Source organism: Gobio gobio (assembly GCF_949357685.1).
Source record: "Gobio gobio genome assembly, chromosome: 23".
In the NCBI taxonomy this organism is placed as follows: domain Eukaryota; kingdom Metazoa; phylum Chordata; class Actinopteri; order Cypriniformes; family Gobionidae; genus Gobio; species Gobio gobio.
In genome coordinates this window covers 23,560,176-23,576,791 of record NC_137119.1, presented here as the reverse complement: position 1 = coordinate 23,576,791, position 16,616 = coordinate 23,560,176, and the positions used below count along the sequence as shown (strand labels likewise).

Genomic DNA, 16,616 nt, shown 5'->3' with positions numbered 1-16,616 from the left:
CAGATGGTATAGATCGAGTCCATCAACACCCCCAAAGCTTTCACAGTCCTATAGGTCGTCCTGGGTCGACATTTCATTCAGTAACATTAAGCAGTTTGTATTTATATGCTGTTTATTTTTGACGATCTTGTTATTTTACATATGTGTCTGCTTCCGTCAATGGCGGGGAAAGAGCTAATAAAATGATTTTACTTATTTTATTTAAATTATCATTTTTCTTTATAGATGTTCTGATTTTTTTCGGATGGATCACAGGTGAATGCAGTTTCTTAGAGCATGTTAAGATGTGAAAACATATTTGTCAACAGAAAGTAAGCTCCTGGATGTAGTGTAGCAAATGTTATTTTTTAATTGCACAAGGAGACATTTCACCAGAAAGATAAACGAGAGCTGGCATGTTATCACCCACACATTCACCCACACGCTAATACTAGCCACAGGATGTACAATAGCTGTCCACGGCAAAGCTCTGGATATATTCCAGCTAAACATAAGCTCAAACTTGTGTTTGATTCTGAGTGATCTCTCACTTTATCCCTCAGCTCAGCTATCACCTAAAATACCCCCTTACCTGAAAAATGCACTACTCATCATCTTAGAGTGAAATGACACTTTATTTTTGTCTCTTCCACTCAGATAAGTGGGGATTCGGTGTGCCTCTATTACACAGTGGGTAGGGGTCAAACCACAAGAGCTATCAAAAAGGGGAGATGTTGGCAAGCTGGCTTTGAAATGACTCTTTGGCATCGTACGCTCTCCATTCCCCAACAGACGTATACAAATGTGGTTACATACAGAGCCCTGAATGCGGTAATGGCAGGAACTAGCTAAAGCCCTGAACGCTATAAATCCACTCAGATTTTTGACAAGAGTTGACTTGTATGATTGAATTGTTGTTTTCCTGTTGTTTGGTGGTTTCCTCCTGTTTTTTGATGATACAGGTCACTTCTCAAATGGTTTTTCGAGTACATGAGACCTCTGAAGACTGGCCACTGTGTAGAATACAGAATCACAGAATACAATAAGTCATTTTGTGTCAGCTAAAGCTTTGCTTTTGTGAATTTCATGGTGGTTTAATGTGGTTCAGGTTGAGATATTGGATAAAAAGGACCTTGACTGTAAACTTCAGAAGCAGAACTGTTGAAACTTACATTCGGCCTGTTCTCTGGTCTGTTTTATAGGAAGCTACTGGAACGCGGCGTCCTTCAACACGCCATCTTCTTACCTGCATTTCTCCACTTTTCAAGGAGAAACAAGTGCTGACATCTCCTTTTACTTCAAGACCTCTGCTCCCTATGGCGTCTTTCTGGAAAACCTTGGAAACACGGATTTCATCCGTCTGGAGTTAAAATGTAAGAGCCTGGCTCATGTTGTCTTTGTTTCTCCCTCTTTTTTATCCCTTTCTCTGTGTCTGTCTGTCCTGCTGCTAGTCTGAATCCCATGGTTATGCACTTACAGCTGTGCTGTGTAAAGTTTGAAAAGAGGAAGTGCTGAGCAAGCACTTCCTGTACCACCAGGATCAGCGCATGAAGCCCGTCCTTTCTTTATGTCTGCTGATGGTGTCTACTTCAGTGCCTGGCTATTGTGTTTAAGTCTATTTGCAGCACTGATTACAATGCATTCACCTCAAATGTTCTGCTGATTGTTCTCTGTTGGGTATAAACGGAGGCTTAAGAAGAAAAAACAGCGGAAATGAAACAGACTCTGTAATTGCTTATAAATGTCTATTTACTGACATTTTACGGCCTTTATTCTTCAAAATGGCTGGATTATACATGAAGGATTTGAATTGTTCGCTGGGTAAAAAAGGCAGTAAAGAAGCGTATCTCTTTCATGCAGATTAAGTTTTTAACCCATGAGTCGAGCTGGCTGCCTCTTTACACTGTTTGCTGCACAATAGGCAATCCAGAACGAAAATATACACCATTGTGGATAAATCTTATGTTACATGCAGTGTTTCATGTTTCCTGCAGTGGTTCATTGTTGTCGAACGATTTTTCGCTCTGTAATGTATTACTCAAATGTCGGTGTAAATCTTTAAATGCTGTTATTTGCTTTGTCTCTTGTTTCTGCACCAGTCAATTGTTCCAGTCTTACCTACTGTAGACTGAAGGTCAAAAGAAAAAAGGACCGATTTAGTATTTACATAACATTTTTACATTCACATAACTAGCTGATAAAGATGCTGATGTTGCTCTGATTGGCTGATTGCCCTGTCATCGTCATAATACATGCCTATTATGTTCATAGCCAGTCTGCAAAATGGCCTGAATGAATACACCTGAAAATGAATGAACTGATTTGGTCTCAAAATGAAACCATTTGAATATGTGAGAACATTTTAACATTTTCGTATATTATTTCATATTATATTTATTATATTATTAGAAACTTGACTAGAGACTTTGAAATATCCTGGTATTAATCAATTAAATAAATTATATTACATATTATATTAGTAAAATACGATATGATATAACTTTTTATTTGATTTATTTTACTCAATTTGTTATTCTATTTTTCAGTTTTTTCTTGACTTTTTCTTGAGACTTTGAAATATCCTAGTATTAATAAATATAAAAAAATATATAAACATACAAAAATATGGTATATATATATTGCCTGGTGATAGTGTAGTGCTTCTTTGATAAATGTGTTTGCATGCCACTGTTAAAGTCAAGTTAAAATGGTCCTTATGTGATGAGTTCCATTATAAATATTGTGCTCTGAGTAGCAGGAAATCATTCCCTCAGTTCTTACACCTTCACATACACACAATCCTGAGCCAGGAGTGTGTTCTCCAGCTGTTTCCCCAGGCAGTGGTGTATCTCTCAAGGGCTCTGGAGACGCACGCGGAGGGAAGGAAAGCTGCTTAGTGGCTCCATTTGTCAAATTCGCACCTCCTGCAGTCTCCCTGTCCTCATCTCTGGGGCACGAGGGAACGCAGGGTTACAGTGAGGCAGAGGACATCACATTCCCTGCTCGCTCATTTACACACATTCCTGAATCCATACATAACCCATTATTTTTACACCCTACTGCTTTACCCTTCCTTTGGATTGTGAGGAGAAGCAAATCTTGTACTCTTCCCTCCATTTTTAAATAAAAATAGGAAGAAAAAAACTTCAGGTGAGACCGAGCAGAGAGAACAGCGACTCGCTTAGTGCTTTCTCAGAGGCTGGTGACAGCAAAACATCAATCACTTGATGAAGGAGTACAGGGAAAGATGGCCAACTGGGCATTATGCATACACCACATGTAAAAGTATGCAAGCTTGTCCATGGAGAAGACAGCACTTCCTTTCCTGAGTGTTTGTGCTGCTAGCAGGGCACGGATGCATACAAAGTGCTCCTGAATGAGTCTGGCATGATCGGAATATGGAGGAAACAGGAAGGCATTAGTGCTTATTGCTGCTCATTTTGCCACAGCAGTAACACGGCCCTCCAGAGAGCAGAAGGTTATTGGCACCAGAGATCACTGAGGGTCTCGACATGACAGATGGGCTGCCTTTCCATATGCAGCTCTCAATCAGGAGCTTTACTCTGCTAGAGGGTCTGCGTGTTAGCGAAAGAAAATTAGGTAAGAAGAAAAATTGAAAATAAGCTCACATTAATATTTAAGTATTTTTCCTAGAAAGCAATAATATTAAATGATTGAGACTTTTGCTCAAGTCATCTATTTCTCACAACCTGTCAGAAATCAGAATATAATTTATTTAATGAGATTTAAATATGTGAACATTTCTCATTAAATTCATCTGAGACCAAATTGAATGTGCAAGGCCAACATTAATTCCATATATTGATAATACTGTATGTTAAAAAATTTATATTTTATTTCTTCAAAGGAAATATATACATATTCATGATTTTGAAATAGGTCTTTCATGCTCACCAAGGCTGCATTTATTTGATCAAAAATACAGTAAAAACAGTAATATTGTTATTTAAAATAAATTTAGTAATTTAGTAATTTAGTCCTGTGATTCCGAGGCTGAATTTTCAACAGCCATTACTCCAGTCTTCAGTCACAAAAAGTTGTGCCTCTTAATGTTTTTATGGACCTGTGTTTTAAAGAATCTCTGATGAATAGACAGTTCGAAAGAACATCTTTTATTTTAAACAAGAAACATTATAAATATATGTATTGTCACTTTTGTTACATTTAATGTGTCCTTGCTGAATAATTTGATTTCTTTAAAATAATATATCGAACAAGTAGTCCTGTCCTAGAGTCACACCATTGGTCAATATTGATATTTAAAAATGAGACTGCAATACCATTTAGTACCGCTATTTTTTTTTTCTTAAAGGTTACACCGGATGCACATTTTCCATAATATGTTTTATATTTCTTTAGGGCATCACTGAAATGTCTGTAACATACTTTGGTTAAAATTCATCAGCGGTTGAGTAAAACAACACCCTTTTTACCTTATCAAAACCAGCTCTGTTCACAGCGACCCGTTTTGGTGCATATCTCTTTAAATGCTTATGAGCTACTGTTCACCCCTCTCTTCCATGGGTTGCGTCGAGACAAGACGCATTAAGTGCTGCTGATAAAGGCAAAGTCATCTTTCAGACCTAAGCTATCAAATGAATGTCGTTAGCCAACCGTATTGCGGACTCCATATGTTGCTCGGAGGCAGTCATATTCATATAACTAGCTAGTTATGTCAAAACCGGCACCAAATTGAAACAGGTCACGGGATGACACATTTTCAAACTCAGACAGTTTATAACAAACTGGCTGCATGTTTTCTTTTCAGCTTTTCTGAGCTGGCAGACATAGCAGAAACCTAACTAAATGCAAAAAAAAAAGCTATAAAAGTGAAAATTTCATCCAATGTCACCTTTAATGTGAGAGTAAGAACGAGAGCTGGAGTGATCTGAAAAGTCGAGGAAGACGCATTAAAAACCTCATCCACTGGCTCATGAATATTAATTAGGTGGTTACATTCACCCAGTAGTTATAAATAAATGAAGCCAAGTGGGTTCTAACTATATTAGGGCATGAGGTCTTGCATTAAGTCTAAACTAAGCATGATGGTCAAAGACGTCAATCTAGCATGTTTACGTTGAAAAAACACTTAGGATTACCACTTTCCTTTTGCCTGTTCATTGAATCTACCGCCACTCTGTCGTAATGCCATTGTTTTACATATGGCAGCTGCAGTTTTCCTTCTTTGCACCGTGGCCAAGTAAAACAAAGCTGTTATAATACAATGATTACCTTCCAAAAAGTTGAGCGCAGTCGAACTTCGAAAGTTAAAATGAATTGTACACCCCTGAGAACGTACAGTGAGGTAAAGAGAGCAAAACAAAAGTTCAAGAGTGCATGTGTGCTGTTGTGTGTATCAGTGTCTGATACTAAGCCTCTGTGTCTAAGCTTGTCGACCGCACTGGTAGGTCATCTACAGCGGCACCCAGCGTAAACACTCCAGAGCTTTTCTCTAAAGCTGGATATTCACCTTCTGCATGAATCCTTTCTGAAAAGAAGAGTAATCAGGCCTGGCTGCAGGCCTGTGTGTGAGATTAAGAGTGTATTCCGGCCAGTTGTGTGTGCGTTTGTGTGTAGGCAGAGGAGCAGATTGTGAAATTGAAGCTCTCCGCCTTTTTTCTAGCCTTCCATTATGGCTCATCGATTTATGCCCTGACTCCTAATCCTACTTCCTTATTTTGGTCTGCCTGGTTTTCTTCAGTTACGGCTCAAAACTGAGGCCCAGTGAAATCCACTTGGAGCATGAAATGAGTGGAGGGCAGCGTGTTGGGTTACTGTCGAGTGGGAGTTTGATTTCAGTAATACATCTAGATCGGCTGCCCTCTGCATCCTCACTTGAGGCAGCATGATTAAGTAAAAGTCTCTTTTTTTAAAGAACTGAATGTTGTATGTGTTATTTAGAGCTTTAAATCGAATATTTGTATCATTTTATCTCAAATATTGTAGTGACTAATCTCAATTTATGTTTTTAATGAAACGTTTTCATGCAGTGAGTGTGTTAAACACATATGCTGGTGCCCTTGAAATGGCTCCGATGGTCATGAACAGAAAGAATGACACCGTTTTAATTTCATATTAAGTACAGTAACAGTGTGTTAACTGTGTTAAATAAATTAAAAGCCATTAAACAATTTTTTTTTAATCTAAGTATTTTAATTTGTTATTTTAATTGTGGTAAAAATCAAAAGTTCTTCTGTAAATATATATACACTCCCATTAAAGTTTTGGGCTCCGTAATATTTTTTTAAATTGTTTTTGAAAGAAGTCTCTTATGCTCACCAAGGCTGCATTTATTTGTTTAAAAATACTCTAAAACTAGGGCTGTGAATCTTTGGGTAGGCAGCGAATCGATTCGATTCACGATTCCTAGATTTTCGATTTGATTCAAGAACGATTTTTGCCAATTCAGTACGATTCGATTAATTCGATTCGATTATGCATTTTTTTACGTGCATTCATAGGATTATTAAAATGCTTCCCCCAATGTGTCTTAAGCCTGGAACACACCAAGCCGACGGTCGGCCGTCGGGCAGTTTTCATGCGTCGGCCAACTAAGTTTGTCGGCTGACATTGGTCCTCGTCTGCGTTTGTCGGTCAGTCGGGCCATCTGATCGGGCAACTTTGGACCCAGACGCTGCCGACGTGAGCCAACTCTGGTTTGGTGTGTTCCTTGCTTAAGAGAGAGTGTGAATTACACAGCGGCCTTCAGAGGTCAGAGAGTGGGCAAAAAAACCGGCAACACTTTACAATAAGGTTCATTAGTTAACATTAGTTAACTACATTAGTTAACATGAACTAATAATGAACTGCACTTTTAAAGCATTTATTTATATTTGTTAATGTTAATTTCAACATTTACTAATGCATTATTAAAATCTTGTTAACATTAGTTAATGCACTGTGAACTAACATGAACAAACCATGAACAGCTGTATTTTTATTAACTAATGTTAACAAAGATGAACTAATGCTGAACAGAGGTGTTGTTGGTTAGTTCATGTTAACTAATGCATTAACTAGTATTAATACATCCTTATTGTAAAGTGTTACCAAAAAAAAAACTTTTGTCCATTTTGTTCATATTATTACTTTATTGTTTTATTATTATTACACACTTTACTTTAATAGCCTATATAAATTGGCATTTGTAGAAATTGCATAAGCCAAAATTTAAAAAGGCTTTAAAAGTATTGTTAGTTAATGCTAACTATTGTGTATGATAGTGTAATGGCTACACAACCTTATTAAAGTGTTCCAGGCATTAAACATACTTCTGAGGAGGGACTAGAATATCATGCACTTTTCCAACTAATCCTAAACTAACTTTTCTTCACGGAATAAAAAGAAAAGCCCTCTTTATTCTCTTTATACGGAACATTTTCCTTATGATGATTCTGAAAGAAAAAGCGCCAGTGCCTGTTGCTATAGTAACGGACACAACTTTAATGCGCATCTGATTGATAGATAAACTGCACGCTCTTATTTCAGTGTTGTTAATGTTGTTGTTACTTTAGCAGTTTCCTTCGTATATTCAGTTAAACGACATCAAGTTAAATTTCATGTACCATTCATCAGAACTGTGCGTATGCATTTTAGACATTTACAAATGTGTTTTCTCCGTCCATGCAATAAATGTGCATCCTTGAATAAGCAGGGTTTTACTTCAACTGCCCAGGTATGACCCATTTCCGAAAAACGTCAGTATTTTATTTTATATTTTGAGCTACGGACGGAGCTCGAGAGCAATCCAGTGAAGGCGGTAAAGAGTGCAACGTGTGTCTGTGAAGGAGACCTGTGAGGGCGCAGCACGTCTCTATTAATGTAGTAGATATAATCCAATGTTTATTTTAAAGCACTGAATCGCGATTCATCCGATTTTTTTAAGCATTTTAAATCGAGTATCGACCGAAATTAACGATTCACGATTCAAATACTTGTTTTAAGATCGATGCATATGCATCGTCAGGATTTGTAATCGGTGTATCGAGAAAACGAGTGAATCGTTACACCTCTATCTAAAACCGTAATATTTTGCAATATGATTACATTTTAAAATGACTGTTTTATATCTTCAGGTCACAGACTCCATTAGCTACTCTGTCACATGATCTTTCAGAAATAATTCTAATACTGTATGCTAATTTGGTGCTCAGGAAAGTATTTTTGTTAGCAATATTGAAAACAGTTGTGCTGCTTAATATTTTTGTTGAAACCGTGGCATTTTTTTAGGATTATTTGATTAATAGAAATTCTTAAAAACAGAAATATTTTGTATCATTATTAATTACTGACATTTTGTTATATTTAAAGGTAAGGGTATGCTATTTCCAGTGTTGGGGTTAACGCATTGCAAGTAACTTGAGTTATGTAATCAGATTACTTTTTTCAAGTAACTACTAAAGTAACACTTGTTACTTTGTTTTCCCATTTATTGACTGACAGCTCTCTTGTCCCCTTGTTAATAAAAAGTAGGAGTAAGTGCAGAGACATGATGGGTATTGTAGTTCTAGACTAGTAAATTAATGCTCACATTTAATCTCATTTGCACAAAAAAAATTGTATTCCTCAAAATGAATAAAGTCAGAATACTATGCAAACCTCCAATAATTGAATGTTAAAACAAAAACAAATGTTTTTATGCATTTAATCTCACTTTATTGACCAATGTGCTGCTGACCGATTCAGTTAAACCATATGCAAATTCAGTTAATTCAGTTAAACCATAAGAAAAAATGACTTTAGATGTTTTTGCTTTTATTAAAGTAGGGGTGGGCGATATCTCGATATTTAAAATATATCGAGATATTTTTTCAACACGATATGGATTTTGACAAGATTTTGATAAGAACTCCCGCGACTGTACACTACAGAGAGAGAGCGGCTTAGTAATGCGCGCGCACTAAATGCCTGTCAAACAAAAGTGATTACTGGACTAAATCTTACTGTGCTAACTGCAAGGTTAACATAAACACAGTCGGTTATGTCTAAAGTGAAAGTAAAATCGGCGTGTGTCTGTATAAGTTATTAGATGCGTGCAAGTCTTAAATTGACAGCAGGGCAGCCTATAGTGAACACGCTGCCACTTGTCCTTAAAGGGACAGTTCACCTCTAAAATGATGTAATTGTTTACCAACTCTAATGGTGTTCCAAACCTGTATTCATTTCTTCTGTTGAATACCAGACAGTTGATGGTAGCGATTTTCATCCATATTACTATTTCCGACAATGGGGACCAGTCACCAGCAACTTTTTGGTTTCCAATATTCTTAAAAATATGTCCAACAGAAGAAATAACTTTATTCAGGTTTAAAACAACTTGAGCGCGAGTAATCAATGACAGAATTTTAATTTTTGAGTGAACTGTCCCTTTAATGTTAATACAACAACAAAAGACAAAGAGAAAATCACTCACTGCTCTTGACTGAAAAACTAATACAGTAGCTTTAATAAGAATCAATGTATATTTTATAGTGAAGTATATGTAGTGTTTTATTTTTACATTTATTCATTCAATTTCATACTTAAATACTGCTGTACAGCTCTGAGCTGCCAGTGTAAATCTTTATATATATTTATTTTATATTATACAGTACACTAGGAATGTGTACAATGTTTTTTAAAAGTAAAGTTTTAAGTTTAAGTAAGGTTTTTCCAAGTCTATTATGTAAAATAAAGAAAGAGTGTTGCAATAAAAAAAATAGTATTTTTTCCTCCTTAAGCTCTTGCTGTTCGGCTAAGAATAGAATAGCAAAAATCTGTTGCGACTAGCCAACCGAACCGAACCGAAAACCGTGGTAAAAAAACCGAGGTATGTATTGAACTGTGGACTTACTGTATTGTTGCATCCCTACTTTGTTCCTACATGAACTGCCTACCTCTTTGCTCTTTGCACTTTGCATATTTGTTTTTGCAGTAGTTTTTGGGGGGTTATTTTTCCGGTAAAGATATCGAGATATATATCGTATATCGAGATATAGCAAAATATATCGAGATATAATTTTTGCTCCATATCGCCCAGCGCTATATTAAAGTATGTTTTGAACTTTCTTCTCCTGCATCCTATTCTTCTGTGATCTAGAATGTCAGCACTGCTGAGAAGTGAGTTTGAGCTGCACCCTCTGCTGTACTTGTATGAATCTGCATTTCCTTCAGCCTGAGGCTTATTTTAATTTTGGTGTGAAAGGGCCTTCTTATTTTCCCAAAAATATACCTTTTTTTGTTATTAAAGGGGTGGTAAACCACGATTTCACTATTCTAACTTTAGCTAGCGTGTAATGTTGCTGCTTGAGCATAAACAACATCTGCAAAGTTACAACGTTCAAAGTTTAAAGCAAAGGGAGATATTTGCTTTTAAAGAAATCCATTTCTAAGAACTACAGCAAACGGCCAGTAGGCGACTACACACATTCCTCCAGGGTTGGTGACATTAACAGGCTCAATATTTACATAAACCCCTCCTCCGAGAATATTAAATAGGGGGGACGGGGGCGCCATTTTGTATCGCGGCGCTGTTGTGGTATAGTTAGGCTGGAGTGTTGTTGCCGCGATGCCGAGGAAACGCTGTTATATTCATCCGGATTGCAGGTCTGGGGTACTTGCTTTGTTCAGCCTTCATAGGGACAGGGGTGCGTTGCAGTGCGTTTAACATACAACATGTTATATGCACTTGTGTATGAGACAGAAGGGAACAGGCGCGTGCAGGGCTCCTGCAGCACATCTCACGGAGGAAAACTTCCACAATGTTCGCGAGTTCAATACAGGATATGCACAACGGCTTGTCCTGAAAGCTGGATTTACAAACAGAAGCTGTTTACGGGCCACAACCCGTAAGTCTGATTTATTTTTCATCGATGTGTTTTCCTGTAATAGGTTGTACATTGTAGCAAGGAAGTAAACAGATGACAACACTGTTCTGCAAACCAGTCTGTTAAATGCTCATTCATACTTAACGTTATCCGACGAACACCTATCGTTACAAACACCTAACGTTAAAATCTCAACAGCGAACTTGGCATTAGTGTAAATGATTCTTTGATTAGAGCTTTTATGTGTTGTTTATCTACAGGCTTGCTAAACATGGTTCTGTGTGTGATTTGGCTAACTTACTAGTAAAGCCAGTGTTTAGTGTTTTGGGTTAATAGTTCTTGCGACAGATATTTGGCTATAATCGTTCTAAAAATACAAAAGTAACAGTGCCATTCAGTAGCGATCACTATAGATCCGCAGTCTTTACTCTTGAGGAATGAACAGGTTCTGCTCGATCATCTTCACTAAAATGTTCTGGGTCTGATTCGGGCTCAGATTGATATGGTTTTATTGACGAGCCTCCAGGTAAGGGGCGTGACGTTTCCGACAAACGTGCACTGCGGTTAGCGAATCACAACACACTGGGCCAGCTAACCAATCTGAGCCCATTGCGTATTTTTGAGGGACTGGCTTCATACAACCCGGAAAGCATCAGACCGTTTTACAAGGAGGGACAGAGCAGTGTAGAATAAAGGTCAAATATATGAAAAATAAAGATTTTTTTTTTTTAAACGAAGCATGAACACATGTTACAGTGCACCCCACAAACACAATCAAGCCTTCAAAACAATGTGTTTTACCACCCCTTTAAAAAAAAGCCCACCCATTGTGAGAAAAAGTAACACAAGGCAATATTTTTCTTAAAAAGTAACTGTTACAAGTTAATTTTAACCCTAGACTTAAATAGGGATGTAACAGAATTTGGGGGGTCGTCTATCGGTAACAAATTTAATTTGTTGGTTGTAACAACGTTGGAAACCACTCCATTGGTAGATGATCAATTCGGTAAATTTACATTTATGCATTTGGCAGACGCTTTTATCCAAAGCGACTTACATTGCATTCAAGGTATACATTTTACATTTTTGTCAATTCTTGCTTTCCCTGGGAATTGAACCCATGACCTTGGCGTTGCTAGCGCCATGCTCTACTGTTTGAGTTATAGGAAAGCTAAATGGTAAGTGTCTTTTTTCTCTTTGTTTTGCCTGGCTGTTTTTGCTCTTGTTTGATGTGGGAGAAGTTAGTGCTTAAGTTATGGATTTTGACTTAATCTTGTTTACATTACTTCCCACTTGGGAGGTATATAATCGTTGTCGTAAAAGGGATTTAATTTCCAAAGCAGACTTCTTTAATATTAATATACCTAAAGAGGCGTTGAAGACCCAGGGTTGAAGGTCAAATTCTGTTATGTCCCTATTCAGTCTAGGGTTAAAAGGAACTTGTAACAGAATAAGATTGGTGTGATGTGTGGAGGCAGCAAGGTTCAGTTCCCAACCCCAATGCTTTAACAAAAACTGAAAACAACTCACTGCAACAATTAAGATCTTTTATTTCAAATATGGGAGGATTGAGGCTTCAAGAGGGGGCAAGGCCAAAACAACAAACATAAACCCTCTAAATACTATTAGGGAGAAACTAAATGAACTACAAAAGAAAAGAAAAGAAAATACAATACAATACAAATACACTGACTCCCTAACTAACCTAAACAGGAGAAAACAATAGGTTACTGTCGTAACCCCGGTTCTCTGAAACATCGAGTGGAGAGATCCACCTATGGGAAGGGCATCCGTACCTGACCTCTGCAGAAGCATCCAATTGCACCAAGTCTGGCAAGACAGACAGGAGCGCACAGCCAATGCCCGGTAAGGCCCCGCCCCTTACCTGTGGCATATAATTACCTGCACGCGCTACTGTACTCAAGTAAGTATATTCGCTTCTCGTGCAACAAGCGGGGCAAGGCTGGTGGATCTCTCCACTCGATGTTTCAGAGAACCGGGGTTACGACAGTAACCTATTGTTCTCTTTCATCATCTCGTGTTCGAGATCCACCTATGGGAGAGACATGGACAGCTCCCCGATTGCCCAATACACTCACAGTGAGGTTCTGTTAGCCAGAAAAAGACGGTCACCCCAAAGGGCGGTGCTTAACACGTCTCATAATCATGAACCCGCCACACCGACGCACACACGTAACTGCGGTATACAAGCAGGGCATGAACCATGTGTGTGGCACACACAAGAGAAGGCAGGGTTAGGAAGACCCCACCTCCAAAACCGAATGTGCTACCGGAGTTTTGGTAACATCCAGCCTATAGTAACGCACAAACGTATGGGGAGAATCCCAACTGGCAGCAGAGCAGATATCCTGCAGTGATACTCCCCTGAACAGAGCCCAAGAGGCGGCTAAGCCCCTCGTAGAATGAGCTCTGATGTCCCCTGGAGGTTGCACTCCCTTTGATTCGTAAGCCAAAATGATAGCGTCCACAAGCCAATATGAAAAGCTTTGCTTAGACAGGGGATCCCCTTTATGGGGAGGAGCCCATGAAACAAAGAGTTGATCACTCTTCCGGAACGCAATGGTCCTAGCCAAATACGTCTGTAACGCACGGACCGGACACAGAGCATTTAACCTTTGATCCTCCGCGGAGGAAAAGGGCGGAGGGGGAAAAGCGGACAGCTCCAATACCCCCGATGTGAACGCAGGAAAACATTTCGGCATGAAGGCTGTATTAGGCTTAAGGAAAACCTTATTTCCGCCCAGAGAGAATTTAGTGCACGAGGGGTGAACCGAGAGTGCATGTAACTCACTGACACGTTTGGCTGACGCCAAGGCCAAGAGCAAAGCTGTCTTAAAAGACAGCAACTTTAGGGAAATATCCCCCAGTGGCTCAAAAGGGAATTGAGAGAGAGCTTCCAGCACCAAGGAGAGGTCCCATTCAGGGATCGTTCCCCTAATGACTGGCAACAAGCGGCGGGCACCCTTCATAAATCTGCGGATTAGAGGATGCTGCCCAACTGTTGAGCCCTCAAAGCCAAAATGACAAGCAGAGATAGCTGCCAGATAGACCTTAATAGTGGAAAAGGACCTGCCTTTATCCATAAGGTCTTGGAGGAAACACAAAACATCAGAGACTGAACACTGATATGAAGTGAGACCCCGCCCATCACACCACTCATCGAACACTTGCCACTTACAGCCATATAAGGACCGTGTAGAAACGGCCCTGGCATTCTGTATAGTAGCCACCACGCACGGGGGAAGCCCTAACGTGCTCAGGTTTGTCCTTTCACGGGCCAGGCCCAGAGAGCTACCCTGTCCGGGTGTGGGTGATAAATCTACCCGTTCGCTTGAGACAATAGGTCCATGCGGAGGGGGAGGTGCCACGGCTGAGCATGTAACAGAGGAATTATCTCCGCCAGCCATGGCGCTTTGGGCCACCGGGGTGCTATCAGAATGAGAGACAGGCCCCCCTCTCTCACCCTGGCCAGTGTAGGAATTATCAAGCACAGGGGAGGAAAGGCATACAGCAGCACTTTGGGCCACGGGTGGGCCAGTGCATCCACCCCGAGGGGCACGTCCAAGTCCTTTAGCGAGAAGAACATAGGACAATGGCTGTTTTTGCGCGAGGCGAATAGATCTACGGACGCCTGTCCGAATCTCATCCATATCATGCTCACTATCTGAGGGTGAATGCGCCAATCTCCGAAGAGCGGGTTCCCCCTCGATAGAAGATCCGCGCCTCTGTTCAGGATTCCCGGAACAGGAGTCGCGCGTAGCGGCAGGAAAAAACTTCTGCTCCATACCAGCAACTTGTAAGCCAGGGCATGAAGTTTTGACAAGCGCACGCCGCCTTGACGATTGATATAAGCCACTGCCGTGGTATTGTCGCAGCGTACTAGCACATGATGTCCCTGCAGACGAGGCAGAAAATGATTCAGAGCCTTCCAAATGGTCAGAAGATCTAAATAATTGATGTGCTCTGAACATAGTTTGCTCGACCACAAACCGTTCACAGTTCTGCCCTCTTGGGTGGCACCCCAGCCTGTTAAGGAAGCATCCATCGTCACAACTTTCCGCAACATAACCGTCCCCTGAGGGGCGCCCTGTGCATTAAATTCCACGCTCTTCCAGTGGTGCAGAGCTGCAGCGCGGGTGTGCGTCACTGTCACAGAACGGCAAAGATTGTGTAACGGGTTGGAATGTAGTGACAAAACCCATTTCATGAACGCCCTCATTCTCAGGAGTCCTAGTGGCAAAACCTGGATAGATGAAGCCATAAGACCCTGTAGCCTGAGACGTGCAATATTGCACCCTCGCCCCCTCTCTGTACTGCGACAGACAGTTCATCAGAGAGAGAACGAGCTCCTGAGAGAGACGCGCTCGCATGGAGACTGAGTCCAGCTCCATGCCCAGGAAGATCACATTCTGGCTGAGTGTAAAATTGCTTTTGTTCACATTCACCTTGAAGCCCAAATATGTGATCTGTGCGAGCACATGGCGGGCGTCTTTCCGTGCACAGACAAGATGTGCGGGGCTTAGACTTAACCCAAAGGACAGGACCGTGAATTCGTAACAAATGCCTTGATAGGCGAAACGAAGAAACTTCTTGTGTGGTGGGTAAATGCTTATGTGGGGAAAAAAAAGCATCTACAGATCGACCGATGTGAACCAGTCGTTCCGTTTTATGGCGCGGGCGAGCGAACCATGAGTTAACATTCTGAAATTGTATTTCCTCAAATGTTTGTTCAACACCCTGAGGTCCAGAATAGGACGGAGGGAACCGTCCTTCTTTGGAACCAGGAAATAATGAGAATAAAAACCCTGGTTTATCAGATTGGGGGGGTACCACCTGACTCGCACCTTTACTCAGAAGAGAGGGGATTTCCTCCTTCAGAACGTGCGCCGTGCTCTCCTCTGTGTGAGAAAAGCGAACGCTGCTAAAACGTGGGGGTTTCATAGCAAACTGCAGACGACAGCCCTGCGATATTGAGCATTATGGTGTGGCAGTTCGCCAAGCTGACACACGGCTCGCAAGCGTGCCAACCCCAGCCATGATGGCTTAATGCATGCCCAGCTGGCTTATTTGTGATGCAATGACACCCTCTAGTGGGGAAACAACTAGGGACGGCAAGCGTGAGTTCAGAGAGGTGACCACTCTTTGCTGAGGAATGTGCTTTCCCTGCAGAGAGAGGGTATCTCTCTGTAACTAATTCATTTGATTTAATGTTTTTTTGTGTTTATTTGTGTGTTTTGTTTTTGGGAAAACTGGGGCTGAAGCCTTTATTAGATGAGTGAGGGGACACAGTATGTGCGGTGTGGTGACACTGCTTTTGCACTTTCCCTCACAACAGACCCCCTGAATGGGGGGGAACACACCCCATCCACTAAACACATTGGCTGGGCAGCCACGGGAGGGGGGCATCCTCCAGAAGAAACCCTCCGTCTTTTGGACAGGGTTACTGCAGGAAGAGAGTTCAAAGAGCTTGTCGCTCGAGAACGGTTTTGATGAAAGTTACGTCCCGGGGCCGGGGAATTAGGTAAACGCACAGGGGGCGCCTGGCTTGGGGCCGCCTTCCTAAGAAGGCACAACTTGAAGGCCTCGTCCTCCTCCTCCTGGTCACATCCTACAAAGCAAAGCGCCATGGAGCGCCCAAAGGTTTGGAAGGCCTGACGAGCATTACTGAGAAACAAGGTTGTAAACCATGATGATCTCCTTCCATAATGCAGGAGAGGAAGATCCCTAGCTGTTGGCCCAGGTCATCCAAAATTTCCGCCTGGTTAGCGGAGAGGAGGGAGGAGACATTTA

General features: G+C 40.7%; 1 protein-coding gene across 1 annotated transcript in view; it reads left to right on the top strand.

Moving 5' to 3' along the window:
* Nucleotides 1–16,616, top strand: part of cntnap2a (contactin associated protein 2a) — a 573,759-nt gene that overhangs the window by 419,242 nt on the left and 137,901 nt on the right. Inside the window, exon 16 of the mRNA XM_079806533.1 lies at nucleotides 1,182–1,352. Within this exon, the coding sequence (XP_079662659.1) occupies nucleotides 1,182–1,352 (171 nt within the window). The remainder of the gene's footprint in view (nucleotides 1–1,181; nucleotides 1,353–16,616) is intronic.